General features: G+C 56.1%; 2 protein-coding genes across 4 annotated transcripts; one reads left to right on the top strand and one right to left on the bottom strand.

Moving 5' to 3' along the window:
• The first annotated feature begins 1,276 nt into the window (after nucleotides 1-1,276).
• Nucleotides 1,277-10,345, top strand: CSDC2 (cold shock domain containing C2). 2 transcript variants are annotated; one of them, XM_059472420.1, is made up of 4 exons: nucleotides 1,277-1,417; nucleotides 7,596-7,861; nucleotides 8,100-8,222; nucleotides 9,983-10,345. In XM_059472420.1, exons 2-4 carry the CDS (start codon nucleotides 7,686-7,688, stop codon nucleotides 10,224-10,226), a joined length of 543 nt encoding a protein of 180 aa, XP_059328403.1. In that variant the 5' UTR covers nucleotides 1,277-1,417; nucleotides 7,596-7,685; the 3' UTR covers nucleotides 10,227-10,345. The 2 variants fall into 2 exon arrangements, with proteins under 2 accessions (XP_059328403.1, XP_059328404.1); XM_059472421.1 differs by having other exon boundaries at nucleotides 8,491-10,195.
• Nucleotides 10,346-10,645: 300 nt separating this feature from the next.
• Nucleotides 10,646-21,848, bottom strand: PMM1 (phosphomannomutase 1). Of its 2 annotated transcripts, XR_009418531.1 has the most exons (9): nucleotides 21,780-21,848; nucleotides 21,567-21,684; nucleotides 20,569-20,645; nucleotides 20,310-20,401; nucleotides 18,048-18,147; nucleotides 17,175-17,250; nucleotides 14,345-14,460; nucleotides 13,337-13,586; nucleotides 10,646-11,602 (listed from the first exon to the last, which is right to left on the bottom strand). XR_009418531.1 is itself a non-coding variant. In XM_059473093.1 (8 exons), the coding sequence occupies exons 1-8, from the start codon at nucleotides 21,846-21,848 to the stop codon at nucleotides 13,464-13,466; spliced, it is 771 nt and encodes a 256-aa protein (XP_059329076.1). In that variant the 3' UTR covers nucleotides 10,646-13,463. The 2 variants fall into 2 exon arrangements, 1 of the variants encoding a protein (XP_059329076.1); XM_059473093.1 differs by having other exon boundaries at nucleotides 10,646-13,586.

The following is a 21,848-nucleotide window of genomic DNA, read 5'->3' as shown; positions in this document are numbered from 1 at the left end:
GATGGATGGATGGACGGATGGATGGATACAACCAGGTGGAGCAGTTGCAACCCTCAATCCTGACTCTGTGCCATGCCTTGTGGTTGCCACACAACTTGTGTGCCACCCTGCAGCCCTGAGGGTGTTTGTGGAACGGGTCTGGTTAGTATCACCATGTTCAGCTACTTAGAATGTATCAAGGAAAGAGTTTAAGGAAACAAAAGCAACTCCCGACCACCCCAGGTCACAGGATGCCCATAACAGCTCCCTGCAGCACTGACACTGCACCATGGCTGTTCCGGGTTGCTGTAAATTTTATTCCAGGATCACAGGCACTTGCTTGGTAAAGTGCTGATATTGACTACCTTTCTACTCCAAAATGGGGCTGATATCATCTAAATCGCCCCTGAGTTATGCGTGCCCAGCCTGTTCTTACCAGCCTGCAGTGATGGAGACCCTGCTGCTTGGCCAGGCAATCTACTTGAGTAATTAACTGTCTGTTCTGTTAGAAAGTGTTTTCTAATGTCCAACATCAATCTTGCTCTTTGTAATTTAAACCCCATTACTCCTCGCCCTATTCCCCAATGGACTCAGCAAACGATTCTGCCCTGTCCCACTGCCCCACACCCCGACCAGAGAAATTCTCAGGCGGATTTAGGGCATGGCCTCTGCCCGCAGAGGTGGCTCCCCTGAGCACGGTCACACATGCATGGGGGAGAACAGAAAGGAAAGATCTTTTGGCACAGTGCACTGATAGAAATGAGACCCTTGGAAAGCACGTGGGTTTGTGATGGCTGACTGTGGGCCCGGAGGGAATGGGGCAGTAAGAGGGGTTTGTGGCATGTGCCTCTTGTTCTCTCCTACTGTAGTACCCAGGGGTGCTTGGGCAGGCGGGAAGAGCGGCTGCAGGGCACGAGTGGGACTTGGGGTGACAGGGGAGAGGTTTCACCCATTGTGAGGGACCCTGTCTGCATCTCTGCCTGCACTGCACACCTCATCCTGCTGTCCCTACAGCCTGTGGGGCTGCCCCACTGCGTCCGGCTGTGCCACTGGCGTGCGTCACTGTGCGCAACCGGAGCGATGCAGCCCCCCGGGGCCGACCCTCGTCACCTCCGGCCCCCCATGCAGACTTTCTCCTTTAAGCCCAGCTCGCTCAGAATTGACCGGGCTGATCCCTCCCACCTGCCCGCTCCCCCTGGCCCGGCCCTGACGTCAGGGGAAGGCGTGCGGGTGCGTGTGTGTTCGAGGCGCACATCATCCATCCGCACATCAGACAGCGCAGACCCGTCAGCCGGCAGGCAGGCAGCCGAGACAGCCCCCGGAGCCGGGCTGCAGGCGACACCGCTGCTCCTCGCTCGGCAGCGGAGCAGCGTGCGGCCCCTCCGAGCCCCGATGCTCTGCAGAGCGCAGCTCCAGGGAGCCCGTCGCTGCTAAGGAGGTGGGTAAGGGCACGCACAATGGCCATGCAGCGCGCCAGGGCTATTGTAGCCGGAGATTAAGCTTCACGGACCACCTTTTTCTTTGAAACCTGCTCTTTCCTTTTGACGTTGGAGAGGTGCGAGGATGAAGCGTGACTTCCCTCCTCCGGTTTGGTTATTCCCCACCAGCCTCAGGAACAATAAGTCCCCTGGGGGTGGCGGCGGCAATGTTGCACGTCTGCTTTGGCTTGGGGGCAAATAATCCAGGGTTTTGCCACGGAGGGCTGAGCTCAACTGGGATCCGGCTCTCGGATTGCCGGGTGAGCGGGAGGCAATTTGTGAAAAATCTGACTTATCAAAGTAGGCTGATAGTTATGGGGGCTGGAATTGGGATTTCTTTGGACTGGTTGCACTATTCCTGACGATGGCAAGTTAGATCCACAAAGGAGGAAGGAAGGACACAGACGAAGATGTCTGTGCCATGTCTTTGAACAGATACTATGCTAATTAAAAAACATAAAAACCATCACAAGAAAGTAAATAAATCTCACAAATTTGGTATTTGGGAATGATGATTATGCATACATGCTTTAAAGGTAAATCAAGCCTCCATGATGGTTTCTCCCTTTGCTTCTCCTTTGCGTTTGTCAGCCTGCTTGCTTTCCCTCATGGCCTCTCTGAGAACTGGGCAGCCCAGCACTGACTAAGGGAGCTTTTTATAATCAATCCATAAAGGTGACTTTCATATTTTAGCGCTAAGCAGGCTGTATCGTAGGCGAGACTATCTCAGCAAAGATCTCTGGAGTTGGGAATGTGATTGGCTTAGCTGGGGAGGGGATGCTGTCAGTGTGCATTGCCCAAAAACCGCCTAATTTTATTTTTCATATAGTAATTTGTCTTGTAAAAGGGGTTTGTAATAGGCAGGATAGGTGAGAAAATGGCTTTGCTTGGTATTTAACTCTTAACATGATCTGGTGACCAAAAAAGGGGAGTGGGGGAGCTTAGAGGCTTTCATTAGCATCAGACAGAGACAGCATTTATAAAAATCTGCCAGACACCAAGGCTGTGAGCCTTCTCCGAGGAAGGAAGGATGGAGAAACATAGCCCAGCCAGCGTTGCAGTGGCCCTGCTCACAGAAACCCTGCCTGGAGCCATCGTGGTTCCTCAGCTGGTTCCTGCCCTTCATGGCAGCCCCCCTGGGATCTCTGCTGGCCACTGTGTCGTTGTTGTGTCCCTCGGCAGGTGAATATGCCCAGCAGTGGAAAAATAGGATTTTTGTTCTTGCATTGGGCTCTGGGGACGCGCTCATGCGTCTGGAGGGGTGTAGCTCTTCTCTGTTTCAGCCTGTGTCTAGACAAGCTGAGTCTGGGGGGGCATCAGCCTCCCCGAGAATGGCAACGGGCCAGAGCATTGCTTTCTGTGCTCCACACAAGGGGTGAGGAGACGGCTGCTGGCAGCTGGCTGTGGAGATGGGGTGTCTCTTTGACATACAGAGACCTTTTTTCTGCTGGGGTGGGTTTAGAGGGGTAGTAAACCTGACTCCTGAACTGAGGCCACTGGCAGTTGCAAGGGATGGAGAAAACGTGATGGAGAGTGGCATGGAAGAGCCCGTGCAGGAGATTGCTGCAAAAGGCAGCAGAGGGAAAATAACCCGCAGCTCCTTGGCTGGGGCGGGGGGAGCAGTGGCGCTCGGGAGAGCCAAGCGTGGTGGCAGGCAGCATCGGAACTGGGGGTTCACAAAGATGCAGTCAGCATCGGAGCTGGGGGTTCACAAAGATGCAGGCAGCATCCGAGCTGGGGATTCACAAAGATGCAGGCAGCATCCGAGCTGGGGATTCACAAAGAGAAGCGGCGTCGTGAAAGGAGCTGCCCATAAAGGCGACGGTGTGGCCGCCGAAGGGTCACGTCCAGAGCCGGAGCTTGAGGGCCGCCGGCAAAGCGGCCACCCACCCGCCAGTCCATCACCCCGGGCATGCCGGGGGTGCCCGCGGACGGGAAGGAGCACAAAGAAACGCCGCTCGGGAGGGCCGGCTCACCAGGGCGATGAAGCTAATTAAATATGTATTCCCCCGCCCGGGCGAGGCAGCGTGAGGGGGCTTTTTTCGCTGCCACTAATGAACGGGGAGTGGCAGATAGAGGCTGCTGCCTCTTCAAAAGGCTCTTTCCCCCCTTCTAGCGGGCCTTGAAAGGCTGTTTAGTTAAACAAGGTCACAGCCAGCACCCAAGTCAATGTGTTTGGCTTTAAAGAAGGGGAGAGAGACAGTGATTTTATTTGATAAACCGCAGACCTTTCAGTCGCTGCTGATGAATGGGGTACTTGGATCTCGAGATAAAAGCTGATGTGTCTACTGCCTGTCTGCCTTAATTGGCCTGGGTTTCCTGCCTCCGCCTGCAAGGGCTCCTGACTGTCAGCTCCTCTTGCTCAGGAGCCTGCCCTCCCAAAAATATAAAAGCAAAGCTGCCTTCTGCTGCCAAAGAAGACCCTCTCACCAGAGGGCTCTGGGGTTTGGCTTTGAGATGTTTTTTTTGGGGGCGGAGGAGAGGAGGTGAGCAGGGAAGGAGGTGTTTTTTATAAAGAGCATTCTTTTAGGAAGCCCTGGGCTTGCAGCCACTTTCCTCCTTGGCTCGGAGGACTGTCACCCCGGGAGACCCTCGGAGCAAAGCCACCAGGAGGAGATGGGGAGGAGCGAGGGGGAGTCCGGCAGTGGCAGGGGAGGGTGGTTACTCTGGAAAGGCTTCCCGTGCCCCGCGGCAGAGCCGGGCTGCTGCCGCCTCTCTGCTTGCTTCCTCAAGTGACCCCGATTCCGTCCCTGCACTGCATACGTGCCTGGGGTGGACAGAGTGTCATGGGGTGCTGTCAGCCAGGCCGGGAGAGACCTGAGGTGGGGAGAGATGCTCTCATCCTCAGCAGAGATTACTGTGGCCACAGGAGATTGAGGAGAGGGTGAAAATGCCTCTTGTGCCGAGGTACTCCCTCCTTGTCCCCTGCTGGGGCTGCATTGTGGAGAAATGGTTGGGGAGAGGATGGTGGGGTGGAGAGCAGGGAGGGAAGGAGGACAGCAGAGGTTTTCCCTGGTCTGCATCTGCGCTAGGAGGGGAGGAGACACTGGTGAAGATATGCTCGTGTCCTCACTCTTCTTTCAGCCTGCTTCTGCCCTGAGTTTAATTTCCTCGGTCCCTTTGTTTGCAGCAGGGATTTAAATGAAGTGGGAGGTAGGATACAGCCCTGGAGACCCCCATGTGCCAAAGCTCCTACACGGCGTCAGCTTCACCAGCACCACCAAAGCCAGGAATTGAGCTACTGGGCACCAAGGCTGACCAACAAATCTGGGATGCTTGATCCTGGTGCTGAAGAGGGGCTGAGTGCTGCTGGCTGAGTGAGACAGCCTCAGCCTGGCTACAGGACAGGGATCTCTGCTCCAGCCCCTGTTCCAAGCAGGAGATAGAGCAGGCAGCTCTGTGACATATCCAGGCAGTGCATCCACCAAGGATGGGGATCCTACAGCCTTGCTGTGCCCTGTGCCTGTGTTTATCCCAGTGAGCTGCCCCCCAGCATCCCCCTGGGCCATCCAGAGAGACCTTAGAGTGCCTGTGGGGGATTGCACCTTGCTTGCTCTCCCACAAGGAGCAAGCTCAGCTCCTGGGGGCAAAGAGCAGCCCAGGAGGGCACCCTGAGCTGCTGCCCTCAGCTCTCAGGAGCAGACTGTCTGCCTCCTCAGCAGTGCTCTTGTTCTTCACCACTCATCCCCCAAAACAGGGAGCCTTCCAGGGCACCTGGGCCTGGGCTGGTCCCACAGGTGAACCTGGGGCAAACCCCTTCTTGGTTGCCACTTCATCAGAGCACACCATTTTGTCCCTGCAAGCTCCCCCTCCTGCACACCCCCTTGCCTCTTATTTTAATTTTGCCTCTGGGAAACTTCCATCTTTTCAGCCTCTTGTGGATGCCAACCAACTCCCTCAGCATACTAATAGTTTGCTCCAAGCATCCTTATTCAGGTTACATACCCTCCATTGTCCCTAAACTGGTGGGGGAACAGAAAGGGCTCCTCTGTCAGAGAAAGCCACACAGAGGAGGTGCACCACCATGGTGAGGCCATTTTCAGAGTGACAGCTTCATGATGTGGCAGAGAACTGAGAGCTATTTCCCTCAAATCATCCCACTCCTCCAATCCTGACACCTCCTGGGAAGGTGACAAATGCTGCAGAAATGCATGGGAATCACATCACTTCTAAAGTGCTCTAAAGTGGCCAGGCTGCTCACCAGCACAGGCAGAGAGGTCAAATGGGGGCACAGATGGGAACTGTGAAGCAGTTTAAGGACTGGTCTGGCTTTCGGGTGTCTCACTTGGGTGCTCCCTGAGCAGTTTGGTGTCTGGTCTGGCTTTGGGGTGTCTCACTTGGGTGCTCCCTGAGCCTTGCTGAGCTCCTTAGGCGTGGAGGAAGGAGATGTGAGCCTGAGCCTGGGAATGGGACAAGGAGATGCTGAGCCAGGGTTTGGGGGAAGTAGATGCTGAACCTGGGCATGGAAGCAGGAGCTGAGCAGCCCCTGTGTGGGGTGGGATGGAAGCAAAGGCAGATGTGCATGCTCCAGTTGCTGCATGGAGGAGAGGAGCCACTGAAGCACAGGAAAGGTTTGGTGTGGGGATGGGTGGGGAGCCAGCAAAGGGAAAGACAGTTTGGAGAGGTCTGCAGCCACAACTGGAAGTTGTCTCAGAGGGCAGGAGGAACATGGTAGCTTCTGCCTTGGACCCTAGTGTGGCCTTTACTGCCTGGGCGTGAAGCTCTGCAGGGCTGAGAGGGAGCAGCTGTCAGGAGGCTGGCTGAGGGCTGCCCATGTGGGGGCAATCCAAGCTGGACTGGCAGCCGTGGGGGCCCAGTGGCAGGCACAGCCCCTGGCAGAGGAAGAAGGTGGAGGTGGGTGAGGGGAACAGGAATTGCCTGGTGCCTCCTTGACACTTCAGCTGCTCTAGAAATCTTTTCCCATGTCCTTGATGCCTGCTAATTTCAGAGTGGAGGTGACCCCCTTTTGTGCATCCCCCCAGGGCCTTTGTGTCTCAAAAGGCCACAGTGAGTCAGAAAAGAAATTAAATATTCTCTGTGTTTCCTGGTGTGTGCAGGTGTTGTCCTAAAAGATGCTGCATGCCCCAGTGGGGTGCAAAAGTGCTGATGGGGGTGCTGGGGAAGGGGATGGGATCCGTGGGATATTGGGCTCCTCAGTTCCAAGTGATGGAAACTCCTAAGGAGCAATGGAAATGGGTGAGCCCCCACCCAGTGCACCCAAAGAGAGGTGCCCTCAAGCAACCCCTGGCGTGAGGCACCCTGGGACAGAGGCACCAGCGTCAGATGCAGCAACTGATTGGAATGAAAATCAACAGAGCAAGGCTTTTCTCAGCAAGCAGCTGCAGTGCTGATCACACATCAGAGCATCTGGGAGACTGGAAAATGCACAGCCCCTCCAATTTCATGCTGGGGTGCTTCAGTAAGGACAAGAGTGCCCACAATTGTGATTGCTCTGTCTGCAGGGTTTCTGCCCCTTAGGGCTTTAACTCCTTGCAAATGGCATGATGCCTTCAGAAACTGGAGCCTGATGATGGCAGCAGCAGGAGGTTGTGCTTGTGTAGTGGCTGGGCTGAGGTGCCTGAAGGACATGAGGGCTGCTGGCAACCTCACCAACAGTCTCCTGGTGTTCCTTCATTCTGTAGGAATGTGTCTGGATGGGCAGCAGCTGCTGGCTGGGATTGGGGGTGTCCCCTAAATCCTGTGAGGCTGAAGCAACCTCGTGTGCTGAGAAGACCTCAGACCCCTGACCTTGACATACTGACATGCTGGCACTGCATGGGGATCCTTCCCAAAATGGTCCCTGCCTGTGGCAGCCCATGCCCCACTGCTTCTTTTCCCAGGGTGTGCTTTTTACTGACTTCACCTCAAATATGTGGGATTATCCTGGCAATTGAAAGGTTGAACAAACCAGGTTCTTCCCTTGGGATTGATTTTGTGGAACATCCCAGATGACTTCAAGTTGGGACAGGCTTCCTGGGGCAATTCCCAGTGCTGGAGGTTGGGTTGGTGTCCAACGCTGAGGGCTGGCAGCATGTGGGAGCTCCGTGCTCCCATAAATGGCTGGGAGCTGAGGGACAATTCCAATTGTGCCAAAAGCCTCACAGAAGGCCCTGTAACTCCAGCCCTTTTGCTCCCCAGGTCACCAGCAGCAGGCCCACACTCCTGGGCATCCTTTCTCCTGCTGCCCACCTGCCCGATCCCAAGACGGAGGAGCCCAGCGACCCCGCCATGTCATCGGAGCCCAGCGCCCCGCCGGCAGTGCCACCCCTGCACTCGCCCAAGTCGCCGGTGTGGCCCACCTTCCCCTTCCAGCGGGAGGGCAGCCGCATCTGGGAGCGGGGCAACCTCCTGCTACGGGACCTGCCTAGCCCCCTCCCCACCAAGAGGACCAGGACCTACTCGGCGTAAGTACCTGCTGGGTTTGGGACTGTCCGGTTGGTCACCTGCAGTGCCTGCAGGACCCTCTGCACCTGGGGCGCTTTGTCACCTGGTGCCCGACATTGCTGCACAGCCCTGCCCAGAGTGCTGCGGGTGGGTGTCCTGCACTCGGCCTGGAACCATCGTGTTCATAGCAAAAATCTCTCCCTGTGCCTCCACCTGGGCAAGGGCCACCAGTGAAAAATCTTCCCTTTCCTTCTGTAGGACAGCACGTGCCTCTGCTGGCCCCATCTTCAAGGGTGTCTGCAAGCAGTTCTCTCGCTCCCAGGGCCACGGGTTTATCACCCCAGAGAATGGCACTGAGGACATTTTCGTGCATGTGTCTGAGTAAGTCCCAGGGCTGTGCGGTGCTGGAAGACCCCAGGGAAGCCATGCCATCAGCATGGAGCTGGAGACTTGTGGGCTGGGGTGTGGATGTCTCCATGGGGTGGACATGGGTCTCTGCTTGTCCTGTACCTTCCATCATCAATGAGCTTTCTTTTCCAAGGCACCACTGGTGGGTCAGGTGCCTTCCTTCATTCTGGGTGGTCTGGGGCAGGGGTCCCTCTCTTGGCTGGGGCACCACCACCACCACCTCTCCTTTCCTCTCCTGCAGCATCGAGGGAGAGTACGTCCCAGTGGAGGGGGACGAGGTGACGTACAAGGTGTGCCCCATCCCTCCCAAGAACCAGAAGTTCCAGGCAGTGGAGGTGGTCCTCACCAACCTGGCACCCCACACGAAGCATGAGACATGGTCTGGCCAGATCATCGGCTCCTAGGCGCCCGGGGGGCCGCCAGCCCCTCAGCCCCATGGAGCAAGCCTGCCCAGCCGCTCCCAAGGGGCGTGGGGGCAGCCGAGGCGGCGGCGGGGCCGGGGCTGCCCCCAAACGTGCAGGCGTTTGCATTCAGTGTCTTTTATAAGGTTATGGTTTCCTTTCTCTGTGTGTGTTTGTAAGTGTCTGTCGAGGGGGACAGGGGAAGCAGAGCCCTCCCTGACTGTCCCCCAGCTCCGGGGGCAGCACCGAGCCCCACGTTCCATTCCTTGCTCCTGAGGCCACGGGGAATAGAGGAGCCAGCCCCAGCCCTCCAGCTCTACTGGGCTGAAGCAAGTGCCGAGAGCAGGAGGGGTGGGGAGAGGCTGGGTGGCTCAGCTCACCCTCCTGAACTCCACTCTGGCAAGATGGGCACCCCACTCAGTCCACAGTGGGACGGCAGCAGTGGGACATGCCCTGGAGCAGGGACAAAACAGGGTGCTGTGGGGTGGCATATCACTGTGCGGGGTCTGGGTGGCTGAGACCCATCCCCATCGCTGGCAGCTCACAGCACCCACCTGAGCCACATCCCTCCATCACAAGATCTCAGGTTAGCGGTGCCACAGGGAGGAGACTGGTTTACAGAAAGTAAAAATTTGGTTTTAAGAGGCAGACAGCTGCTGGCAGGGCACCCAGGGCACTCGGTGCCGTGCCTGGGGGGCTCCACCTGGGCACAGGGCAGGGGGCACTTGGCACCTCTGTGCTCCCTGCTGCTGCTGGGCAGTAATGCACTTTTCTTGGCCATGGTTTTGGGGAGACAGACACTTTCTCCTCCTTCTCTTGCCCCCCAGCCCCCTGGGGACCCCCTTCCCATGCGTGTGTGTGTGTGTGTGTGCATGTCTGTAGCTTGCTAGGGCGGTGAGGGGCTGAGGGGTCTGAGCAGCCTCAGCCATGGGGCGAGCACAGCCACCTCCTCCCCAGCCCCTCAGTGTAGGCAGGGTCTTGTATACAAAGCACAAACTTTGGTTTTGGTCTTTTCTGCCATACCCTGGCCAGGTGGGCTCCCACAGCCCCAGGGAGCGACAGGGCAGAGGGCACTGGGACAGGGACAACGTGCACTGGGCTCAAGAGCTCACCCCAGGGAAACAGTGCTGATGCTCCAGGAATTACCAGCATCTTCAGGGGTTCACAGCAGGGCTGGGAACAGTGGGGTCCCAGAAGGTCCTCCCAAGCAGGGCAGGAGGGGATAGGCAGCTCCCAGAGCACCATGCCAGCAGGAGCTGCTGGCATTGCTGGTGCTCAGCGTGGATGGAGAGGGGTGTTTGCCACCTTTCTTGCTGCTGCTGTTGCCAACAGGGCGAAGTGGGGACAGGAGCAGAGCGAGGCTGGTGCCACGCAGGACAGCCGGGCCCTGTGGATTCAGGAGGACCATGCTGGTGTGGGAATTGCCCCAGGACCCTACGGCCCATCTCACTGCCAACCCAAAGCCTGGCTCTCCCAGGGGCTGTGGCAACTGTGGCTCAGGCTCCAGGCATGCCCAGGACATGCAGTCAGCTTGGCCAAGGCAAACTGTTGGATTTTTTTTTTTGAAATAAACTAAAACCCTAGACTTGTTGGTGTTTTTACAACTCTGGTGTGGTTCCTGCCTGTCTGACCATGTGTCAACCTTTGTAACATTGGCAATAAACCATTAAAAGTGACTTTCCCATGAGCCCTGCCCATCCTGGCTCTTTGTGCTGTGTGCATGTGTCACAGTGACTCTCCCAGGTAAAGTACCTGGAGCACCCAGGAATTGATCCAGACATCAGAAAGGACTCCCCCACCGTGTGTCCCCGAGGGGGCTGGAGATGCTCCACACTGTGGGCCTGGGACAGGAGGCTGCTGCTCACCTGAGGGGTGACCAGGAGTGGGGCTGGCCCCCATTGCAGTGGGGACTTTGAAGTGTGTCTTGCGTATTGTGTGGCTGCCCTTCACCCAGCACAGCCCGGCACAAAGCACACACTGCCTCCAGCTGCTGTGTGTTGTGGCTTTAATAGGATTGATTTTAACTTTTTAATATACATATCTATGTATTTAAATATATTTCTCATTTAACAGTTGTCATCAGCCAGACAGGAGCTGCCCATCTCACACTGATATGGATCCACACACCAAGACAGTTCCTGGCATGGGGCCTGCCACATCTGCTTGCTCACATCCATGGGGAGAAACCCCCACTGAGGCTGTGGGCACCCACCAGGAGAGAAGCACCATGGCAAAGGGGCCTCAGGGCATGAAATACCTTTCACTTCTAAGGTGCAAGTCACCTCAGCCCCCAAGGCCACCAGAGTGCCCCACGCCGTCAGGGCCAGACCCTGCTCTTCACTCAGCACTAAGCTCACTAGAGGTCCTGCTGGCTGTCAATACACTCACAGGAAAAACAGGAAAAACAAACTCCCCCAGACTCACACATAACCTCATCCACAGTGAAACAGAGAGGAAGGAATCATAAAACACAATTCCTCCATGAAGGTTGCAGTGGAGGGCCAAAACAGATGACCTGTGAAAAGGGTATCCTGCATACAAGCTTCTCCAACAGGTCCTCTTCTCCCACACAGAAATCTTCCCTGGGTAGAAAGAGGAGTTTGTGGATTTGCTGGGGATTTCTGGATGCTGGCAGACTGCTGTGCTCACGCAAATGTGCTGCACCAGAGATCTGATGTGTTGTAGTTAGGAGGTGCAGTGAGGTGGAGGAGACAGCACCCCACCAGCACTGGTCATGCAGTATCCCTGCTCCTGGGGCCAGCCAGCAGTGCCAAGGGCCACCAGGGACTCTGCCCAAGGCAATGTGGGGACCCAGCCCTGCCCTGGTCTAGAAGCACCAGTGTCTCTCGCCTGAGGAGGATGGTGGTGCCTTGGTAGGTGGCAGTAGCCAGCTGAGAAACTCCTCTCTGCAGTCCAGCTGCCAGTGGAAAATGGAGAATCATCATGAGGGAACTGGGAACAGAAGAAAAGGGGGAGAACACAGGACTAAGAGACAGGGCAGTGCCACAACCAGCAGGGATGGGGTAAGAAAGGCTCCTGGGAAACAGTGGGGGAGGGTTTGCAGAAACCTCCAACATCCTCCAGGTCCACAAACACCAGATCTGTGTACCTTGGGGAGCTCCAAGCAGGACATCTCCCTGAAGGGGATCCCTGAGCTCCTTTTGAGCACCAAGTTGTGACAAAGTGTCACCATTGTGGCCACACACCACAATGCAAGTGCCAGGAATAAAAGGACAACGTGAGGGAGAAGGTCAAAGGCTGAAGGAGAGATGTGGGTTTGCACCCTACAAAGATCAGGGAGAGGAAGAGGACATAGGACAATTGCACTGGACATCCTGTCTCCCTAAAGGTGAGCCTGTTAACTGGGTGTGTGGGATGAGATGGAGGAAGAGCAAGCTTGGAGAGCACTGCTGAGCAGGGACCTCCAGCAGCTCTGTGAACCAGGTATGGCTGGTGCTGGGCCCTGCTGGAAATGCCTCTGGCAGCAGGATGGAAAGCTGAGAACTGGGGAGGGAAGGGGACTTGGTCTGCTATGAATGCCCTGGGTAAGGTTTTATAAGGACACATCTCTCTTATGAGGAGAGACTGTGGGAGCTGGGCCTGTTCAGTCCAGAGAAGAGAAGACTGAGAGGATCTCATTAATGCATATAAACATCTCAAAGGCAGATGCCAAGAGCATGGTGCCAGATTCTCTTTGGTGGTGTTCACCAAGAGGATGATGAGCAATGGCCATAAACTAAAACACAAGGCTCCACTTCAACATGAGGAAGAACTGGAACAGGCTGCCCAGGGAGACTGGGGAGTCTCCCCTGCTGGAGCCATTCAAAACCCACCTGGACACATTCCTGTCACCTGCTCAAGGTGACCCTGCCTTGGCAGGAGGGTTGGACTATGATTTCCAGAGGTCCCTTGCAACCCTAACAATTCTGTGATTCTGTGATGCCCAATGGATACAGGAGTGGGAAGACCACTGGAAATCCTTTGACCACAAACTGTTCCATAGCATGAAGTGCCAGGATCCTCCAGCTGTGCCAGACAAGGTCTGACTTGAAAATACAGAATAATATAGATAATAAACCCTGGGTGTTTTCTGTAAGCTAAAGAGAAGAATTGGTTTCTTTATGCACCCAAGCAAAGCTCAGAGCAGCAGCCCAGCCATGTTAAAGCCATCGTTCCCAGGTCATCTCCAGGGAGGGACTGGCACACTGTGGCACTGAGGGGAAGGACACGGTGACCTGTCCATCAGAAAGCACAACAGTGCAACAAAGCTGGGATCCCAGCTACTCCTTCCTACCACAGGCTTGGAGCAAACAGCCTTCCTGGCCTCCTGCCTCAGAGCAGTTCTGGTGAATGCCTTGAGCTTCAGCAGCCCCAGCCTCTCTGGCCAAGGTGCAAGGGGGACAGAAAGGTGAGCCACACGCTCCCTCATGCACAAGTGTTACGAGAAAGTGAGTGGAAAAGGAGAGAAGAGGAGAGGGAATGCAGGACAGACACACACTCACTCTTTGGCCCTTTCAAATGCTTTCTGACCACAAAAGCTCTGCATCACCGCCCACCACAGCTGAACTGTCAAGCGAGGGGTTTCTCTGGAGGCGAGGAGGGTCTGGTGCCATGACCCCAGCCACACACGGGCAGCGCTGAGGGGCTGCTCAGCCAAGGCCCCTCCTGCCACCCACCCACACTCACGTGTCACATCCGGACCAGCTCTGTCAAGTGAATTTTTGGTCTACCCTGAGCAGATTCCTCAAATGAAGGTGCTTTTCCAGGTGGGGGGAGAGGGTGGGACTGGGGCAGGGCTGCAGGGAGCGGGCAGTCAGCACTCGTTGGCTCTTTCTGGAAAGAAGATTTCGCGGCATCGCTGCACCGTGTCCTGGGGGGACTGGACACTGTGTCCTACAGTGCGGGGATCGTCATAGATTTCATAATCATTCCCTCCCTGCAGGGGAATAGAAAATAGGGACAGCATTAGCAGGGTCTGGCCAGAACAACCTCATCCATGAATCCACATTTTGCTCTGTCCTGTGGGAAGCTGGGCTGGGAGCCAGAGGCTGAGCAGGCAGGGGCTTGGTGGGCAGGGGCAGGCAGGGCTTTGCTGGCCCAGGGGGGCAGAAGAGGCTGGGCTGGGAGCTCTGCTCCCTCCCTCTTGCCTCCCTCTTCAGTGCCAGGGGAGAAGCACAGAAAAGATGGGCAATGTCCAGGAGCCTGAGTTAACCCCTGCTCTGCCTGTGGAGGGGCTAGCAGAAGGTAGGATGGGCACATCTGGGGAGCAGAGGCTGCCAGCATCTGGGAAGAGCTGAGTGGATGACCAAGCTGATCTACAGCAGTAAGGAAGCATCATCCTCCACTGCTCTGAAGGGAAGGTGAAGCTGTTCCTGCTGTTGAGGAGTCCTCTCCTAAGTGCTGGGAGCTTGTGTTCTGGGTCATGCAGGCCACAGCAGTGGCTGCTGTTCTCCCTAGGGTGCTGGGGCAAGGAATGCTGAGATGGACTTGATTCCCAGCACAGTGAATCCAAGTGATTTCCCCATGAACCAGCAGAGCCATCATGAGAGCACTCCACAGCACAGGGCAGCATCTTCCCCCCTCACACCACTAAAGGTCTGTGTTGTCCCCAGTGGGACCATGGGACCCACAGGACCCATGATGGAGCAGCAGGAGAGAAAGCAGCCATGTGTGGGGTGAGTGGGGCATACTCACAGGGGTTGTCTCGTTCCCAAAGAAGTGGATGGTGTCAAACCTCTCATCATCGAGCACATTGAGGCAGTAGCGCTTGTCCCAGCCCTCTGGGAACACATCAAAGCTGATCATGCCACCTGCCAGGGGAAGGGAGGGCATCAGGAATGCTGCTGGGAGCTGGCAGGGTGTCCCCCCACCCGGGGATGGGTGGGAGGATGGGAAGGGGCTGGAGGTCTGGGGGGAGCCCCCACCCCAAACAGCAGCTCTGCCTTAGTGTTCCTCTTGGCACATGGCTGGGACAGTGGCAGAGGCTGTTCCTATGACAACAGGCTGCAGTGACATCAGCATGGCTGGGGTGACATTAGCACAGCTTCCCTGCAGGCAAGCAGGAACCAGAGGGTTCTTCCCAAGAGAGGCATCTTTTGGGGGGGAGAGATTTTGGCTCATGCCTTGCAGATAGCACCAGCACATTCTGTGTCCCAACAGGGGACAATGACCTTGGAGACTGGCACCAAACTCTCTCCTAGGCTCCCGCTAGACATCACTGGCCCTTCTAAAACCACTCTTCTGATGCTCCTTAACTGTGCAGGGACTGGGGTCTCCTGCAGGCTGTCTCTGCACACTGACCAAGGACCTTGCTGTGGAGGTACCACCATGGAGGTACCACCTACCCACGGACATACTCAGGGCACAACCCTGACCTGTGACCTCTTGACACAAGAGCTAGTGAAGGTTGCCAGCATCTGGGGAGGCACCAAGTCACATGTGACCAACACAGAGTGGCAAGGGAGCTTTCCCAGAGAACATGTATGTGGACAAGGACACCCACAGGCCACCAAGGGTTAACAAACTTCCCAGCCCTTGCTCTTAGACCAGGCAGAGTTTACCCCAGCACTTTGCTGCTTTTTGGGGGTGCTTGGAGGCAGCACCTTCCCCATCCTCTCAGGTCCCCACTGTGTCCCCAGGCTGCAGAGAGACCCTTGTCCCAGCACCAAGACAGGAGACAAGCTCTTCCCACAATAAAGCCTGCAACTTAGGGCACATGTATGCTTAGGTCTCACTCAGAGCCAGAGGAACAGGGATTTGAGCTGGAATGTGTGACCTCCTGCCAGTCAGCTTGTCTTCTCCAGGCAACCTACTGGAATATCCATGAGAAATCCTGGAGTTTCACACCCTCCTTCTTAAATGATAATCCTACCTCTCTAAGGAACAGGGCGAGGACAGATAATCACAGGGTCAGTTCCTGCTAAAGAAGAGGCACTGACACCCCAGGTTGCTCAAACATGTAAGCCCTGATGCCATGCACCTCCCCTTCCTGGCTGTTTGGAGTGTCCCTGTTGGTTTGGGGATCCTGAACCACGCCTCCTTGGAACCTGAGAAGGTGGAGATAGAGCCTATACAACCACCTTGCAGCAGAGAAACTGGACAGGGCACTGTGATAAGGATGGGAGCAAGTGCCCTATGAACTCAGGGCAGGCTTGCAGCAGGATCAGAGCAGGAGCTAAACTTGGTGACATCCTCTTTTTTTCCATCCAGAGCCATTTACCTGTAAAAACCACTGCCTGTCACTGCATTCTAGCCCTCTAAACAGAGCTGGGCAGCAGGAAGGGGCTCCTGATGCCAGCTGGAGCAGGCAAGAAATCAAAGAGTGAAGAGGTGGTGGGAACCAGCCAGCACTGTTACTCTCCTAGGGAGAGCAGGGGCCTGGGGGGCTGCAGGGAGACCTCCCACCTGGGCCTTGAATCCTCCACAGCCAAAGGCACATGGAGCCAGCCTGGCAGAACAGCTACATTTCTGTATGCCCTTTTTTCACATGCCTGACCTGAGACACCCCACATTTTCTTTGTGGAGGAGCAGGGGCCCCACAGCTCCCCTTTATACAACAGGCCTGGGCTCTTTGTGGCAGCTTCCCAAAGCCCAGGGAGAAAGGCCCATTGTCCAGCTCTCACACCCTGTGCCTGAGGGCACACAGCAGCAGGGACCTTGTCTTTCTCTGCTCTGACAAATGGTGTGTGCCAGTGCTGTGGGCAGCACGGGATGTCCCTGTCAGGATGCTGAAGGCAAGTGAAAGCTCTTAGAGAAAAGCTCTTGGAGGATCAGAGGGCCTGGGTGTCACCCACTGCCTCAGCCTCACCTCCCTTGCCCTTTGGCTGGGTGCCACGTGGAACCTTCCTATCTCACACCCCTGCAGAGGATCCTCTTCCAGCATCACCCCCACAACTTACACACCCTCATTTTTCTCCTTATCCTGGCCAGACACCCAGGATTGCTCAAGACTCTCCTTCAGCTCTGCACCTTGGGTAAGCTGGCTGTCAGAACCAGCCCAAGCAGCGGCCCTACAAAAGCCCATGGCAGGGAGCTGCAATCTCCTTACTTCTTGTCAGCTCTCCCTCCAGGAAGAAAGATGTTTCCCTTGCAGCTAACTGTCCCAAAAAAACCCCAGAGCCAACACATGCATTAGTCTCCTGTCCTATTGCTAGAGAAGACTGCATGTGCCTGGGGCTCTGCTGGCTGCCCTGCTGCTGATGCTCGAGCCAGAACAGATCCCCTGGGCAGCAGTGGGCTCCACTGGCTGAGATTAAGGCAGGGATAATGCCACAGGATGGAAACCTGGCTGGCTGGCTAATTCCCAGGGAGGGAAGCCTGCAGCATGGCTTACTCTCTGCATGGATGCAGACATCATGGATGCAAACGTGACTCCCCTGTGGCAGCTCTCCAGGATTAAAATCTCCTGCTGCTCTTCCCAGGGTTTGCAGACACTCAGAGGGAACAGTTGGGATTTCTGCTCCCCTTCACAGAATTTTATGGGAAACATGATAAAGGCAAAGCCAAGGAAGCCCTCCCTGCTCACCTCGAGAGAAGCGCAGGCCTTTGCCAGCAAATTCCCTCTGCAGGGCTGCCACGAACTTCTCCCGAATCCGCTCCTTCTGCGAAGGACAAGGAGGGAAGGGAAGAGGGTTTGAATAATTACATGTTGACAGTCTCCCAGAAATCACCATAACCTGTCTGCTGGGCAACTCTGCTCCCTCCCCAGCTGCACTGGGCCCCAGTGCCATGCCATTTAGCCAGCTTCCACCAGTCCTGCCCAGTGTCCAAGCAGGCCACCAGCTCACTCCACCGGGAGAAGCGGATCCCAGATCTTCCCTGGCAATAAAATGCAACTGCTTCAGTTTCCCACAGCCCAGTTCATAACCCAAACCCTTCAGCTTTGCTTAAAAGGTCTTGCCAAGACCAGCTGATCCCTCAACCCCAAGAAAGCCTCCCCAGGCAGAAACTGGTATGAGCAAGGGCCAAGTCTTCTAGAGACATCAGCCCAGCAGATCTGCCATGGCCCTCGCAGTTTGGAAAGCCCATTAGTTCCAGCTCTTTTGGGCTGGGGAAGTGGGAGAGAAAATACAGCTGCTGGGCCATCTCTGGGTACTGTAAATGAGGAAACAGGCTGTTAAATAACTGCATCATTCCCTGGGGCTCTCCCACAGCACAGAGAATCCTGCTGGCCACCCTCTTGTATTGGTGGTCCCTAATAAAATCAAGTTTCTTCCATCCATCTGCGTCTTCCCTTGGGTTTCCTGGCTCCCAGTCCTGTCTCCCCCTTGTTGCATATGCACAGCTTGAAGCTGAACCTCCCTTCTCCTCGGGAAGGGGGGGGAGCACGTAACACCTGAGATCTGGGGTGATGCCAAACCAGCCAAGGGGAGGCTGGGCCCAGGCCTGGCCCTTGTACCTTGTCCAGCTCGGAGAACTCGATTCGCTCCTCCGGGGTGCAGCTGCGACCGATGGGGGAGATGTTCAACATCCCATTGCGAAACTCAATGAAGGTCCCTCTGCGGGTGGGCAAGGGCACAAGGTCACTGGGGCAGGGGGGAAAAACAACATTCTCCTTTCCAGGAGCATGGCGGCTCAGTGAGGCTCTGCAAGAACATGCACGAGGAGAGAAGCCATGCCGGCTCCTGAGTGCTTCACAACAGGCACGGGTCAGGCACCAACAACTGCTTAAGGTCCCAGGGAGCTCAAAGTTTTATAAAAGAGACTGTGAGAGAAGAGAAATAAACAGTCTCTCCATGCCCTGGGGATAGGCTGGAAGCAATGAGCTTAGGGGAGATGACAGATAACATTTTCTAATGTTGTGATAACTGCAAGGACAGCTATTGACTGGCCTGGACCAGCTGCCTGATGAGGCTGTGGCACCTCTACCCCATGAGGCTCTTAGGAAATGCTGTGTGAGCTGGGTGAAGCTGGCAGTATCTTGGGGCACTGGGATGGCCCAGGGCAGTGTGACTCGCTGTTGATGTCCAGCAGCAGGCAGAGGAGCAATCAGTGCCTCCTCAAGGGACACAAATCAGAGTCTTTGTACCTCCCTCTTGACCCTCTTGCACCTTTGACTGCAGCTCTTATCTAAGCCTGCACAGACAGGATCCAGTTCCTGCTTGCCACCCTCACCTTGTCCTGGGGTCACTTCTCAGCTGCTTCCTCAGTGGGGTGGTTGAAAGCACTGAGCTGGCAGAAACCTGCTCCCTTCTTTCATCTCTGGTAAAAACCCAGCTACTTCTGTTTGCTTGTTAAAGGGTCAGCTGTGCCAGCACTGGTGGGGTAGAAGCAACAGGGTATGGCAGCCCTGTCAGTGTGAAATTCTTGTGCTGGAGAGGAGATCCCCTCCCCTGTCCAGCTGAGGACCCCTGAGCTTATTGTCCCTCCCAGCCCTGCCTGCTGTTTCTCTGTGATAAAGTGCTTACCACCCCGAGTCTGGAGGAAAAGCTCTCCCCCTCCCATCTCCTGACACAGTGAGGAACATCATGGAATGGACACACAGGCAGCCATGCCTGCAGCCCAGGAGCAGCATCTCTGTGGCACCAAGGGTTTGGTGGCTCACACCCCAGGCCAGGACTCAGGAGATGTGTGTTAAAGTCCTTGCTTTGCTAGAAATCCCATAAAGCTAAATCCACAGAGCTCTCCTTGGGAGCTGAAACTCCACCAAGGCTGTTGGGTAACCAGACAGCAATGAGGCAAGCCAACAGCCTTGAGAGCTCTGGGTCCCAGCCCGTGCTTTCGGGGGCAGCAGTCGACTGCCAGCAGTCCTGACCCCCCTCACTGGTCCTTGTACTGCCACGTGGTGACTCATAACAAACAACTATCTGGATCACAGTTTAGCAACTTCTACAGGAATAATGTCACCTGCTTGTGTTCACTGTACAAACACAGGGGGAGAGCAGGAAAAAAATCAGCCATGGCAAGGGGAGGGCAGAGCTGCTGCTCCCAACAGCCCTGGGTGGCTCACATGTTCTTGACACTGTGGTCTGAGGTGAGGTTTGACCCTGCAACCAGGCTGGTTTAACTCCTGCTCCCCCTTCCACCTTCATGCCATCAATTTTCTCTTTCTGTGCTAACAGAGTGAGCTGATCCAATGGAAGACAACCCTTTCTTGTCCTGGTAGTGGCCTGGTTTTCCTTCAGCAGAGGTGCACCAACGCAGGTCACCCTCTGGCTGCTGGGTCTTAAGGGGAAGAGCAGTGAGCAACACAGGGTAGAGAGCAGAGCAGGGCCAGCCAGCAACACTGGGTGAGAAACAGTGTGAAAACGTGTGCTCAGGGGTTGGACTTCCCATCTTAAGATCCACTGTTTGCCTGGTTGGAAGCATGTACTACCAGTGATGCCTGATGTCCTGACCAGTAACAAGCTGGTACCATTGTCCTAAATGAGATACACACAGTGGCTGCACCCTGCTTCCCAGGGAGGAAAATCCAAGGGGCAAAAGAGCAGGCACTATGCTAAAACATAGTGCAGACTCTTCAGAACAAACACACTCCTCCATTATTTGCCCAAGGTGCCCAGCTCAGGGAGACAGTGATCCTACACAATGCCTCTGGATGCTAAGATAAAACCTGGAGCAAGACAAGCTCTGTAAATCAGCTCTGTTTAGGAGAGATCTGGAGCTCAGCTCCATGGAAATCAGTGTCATGACTGCCACTCGTGTACACTTGAGCCATTACCGTTTCTTGGGCAACTTCAGCAGTGCCATGTAGTTGAGACAGAAGTTGATCAGATCCTGCAGCAGCTCCTCCCCCAAGTGGTCCTGAATGGCCTGCAGAAAGAGAAGGGCAAGTGACGATGCCTGACTTCCCATGAAGCCCAGCTGGAAGAGGCAGCAACTGGGGAGAAGAGGCTGCCCATCTGCCTGGGCAGGGCAGGTGCTGCTCCCCATGGTGCACAGGGCAGGGGAGCCATGGCTGCAAAGGGAGCTGGACTCACCTGCTTGGACACCAGCTGCCCATTCTTGTATTGCACTGTGCCGTTCTCTGCGAAGACGTAGTCAAATTTATCAATGACTGAGAGGGGAGTCAAAAAAGAGGAACCATTACTACTGCTGGGGAAAAGGGGCAAAAAGGACTGGGATCAGGACTGAGTGAGCCATCTTCTTGCTTCCTTAGTACTGTGCTTTCCACAGCTCCTGTGCTCTGCAAAGGGCCACTGGCCATCCTACGCTCCTTGCTTTCCGCAGAGTGGATGAGGAGATTATCTTCTCCTCACGGGTGGGGAGGTGACGCACGCAGGGGGAAACGACCTGACTGAGGTCACGGGCTGAATCAGTTGCAGGGTGAAGATAAAGGCTCACAAATGTTTGGCTTTCAACTACATACGTGCTACTCCGCTCTCTGCTGTGCCCTCCCCACGGCCAGGCTGCTGGGGTGATGTGGTTACTGGTTATCTAACTCCAGCCCCCCCTGCCACCCAGACACGCAGCACTGGCGACTCAGCAATCAGCCTCAGCCGGGAATTTCTCGGCCTCCCTGCACTAACGGAGTGGGAGGCAGAGCTTGGAGCCCAGGGACGCTTGTCATCCATGCCGGAGAAGGAGAACACGGTGGAGGAGGCAGGAGCTGCCTCCTTGCCCTCCCACTCCTTACTCTACCCCATGCCCGCATCGGAACGTGAGGACCATGAGGGGGACCCTAAGGGGAACCTGAGGAGGAACCTGAGGAGACCCCACCACGGAGCAGAAGGGAGGCGAAAATTGCCAGCAGGGCGTGAAGCTGTCAGAGCTGTGAGGCAGGTCGTACAAATCGAGCCGGCAGCCCTGGATTGCAGCCGGCAGCATGGATCGGAGCATCCCTGCCTGCCCTCCACACTCGGGCAGAGGGAGCCAAGCAGCAGCTCCCGCCTGGGGACGGTCGGCCACTCCAAGGGCAGCCTTGGGACTGCATTTAGGGCACAGGGGCCCCCGGGGAGACCTCGCCCGCCGCGCTCACCTTCGTCCCCTTCCCCCAGCTGCTCGGCTATCTTGGCATAGTCGGAGCCTCCCACCACGCCGATGTGCACCCTCTCCCGCAGCTCCCTCAGGAACGCGTCCACCTCCGGCTCGATTTTCTGGCGGGGAAGCAGCGGGTGAGGACGCAGCCGGCGGGACGAGCTCCGCCTCGCCGGCCAGGCCCCCCGAGCCCCGAGCGCCCGCGCCTCGCTACCTGCCGGGCCGGCGTCAGGGTCCCGTCCACGTCGAAGAGACAGAGCACCCGGCCCCGCGCCGCCGCCAT

Source organism: Ammospiza nelsoni, chromosome 5 (assembly GCF_027579445.1).
Source record: "Ammospiza nelsoni isolate bAmmNel1 chromosome 5, bAmmNel1.pri, whole genome shotgun sequence".
NCBI classification, from domain to species: domain Eukaryota; kingdom Metazoa; phylum Chordata; class Aves; order Passeriformes; family Passerellidae; genus Ammospiza; species Ammospiza nelsoni.
This window is presented reverse-complemented; position numbering and strand designations above follow the sequence as displayed.

Bases quoted from the DNA above. Each gene is read 5' to 3' on its own strand.
- PMM1 (XM_059473093.1), bottom strand. From the start codon at position 21,848: ATGGCGGCGGCGCGGGGCCGGGTGCTCTGTCTCTTCGACGTGGACGGG. The intron at 14,461-17,174 runs GTGAGCAGGGAG...TTCCCCTGGCAG, and splicing joins AGGCCTGCGCTTCTCTCGAG to GTGGCATGATCAGCTTTGAT. The intron at 13,587-14,344 runs GTGAGTATGCCC...ATTCCCCTGCAG, and splicing joins TTGGGAACGAGACAACCCCT to GGAGGGAATGATTATGAAAT.
- CSDC2 (XM_059472420.1), top strand. From the start codon at position 7,686: ATGTCATCGGAGCCCAGCGCCCCGCCGGCAGTGCCACCCCTGCACTCG. The intron at 7,862-8,099 runs GTAAGTACCTGC...TTCCTTCTGTAG, and splicing joins AGGACCAGGACCTACTCGGC to GACAGCACGTGCCTCTGCTG. The intron at 8,223-9,982 runs GTAAGTCCCAGG...TGTTGCCAACAG, and splicing joins ATTTTCGTGCATGTGTCTGA to GGCGAAGTGGGGACAGGAGC.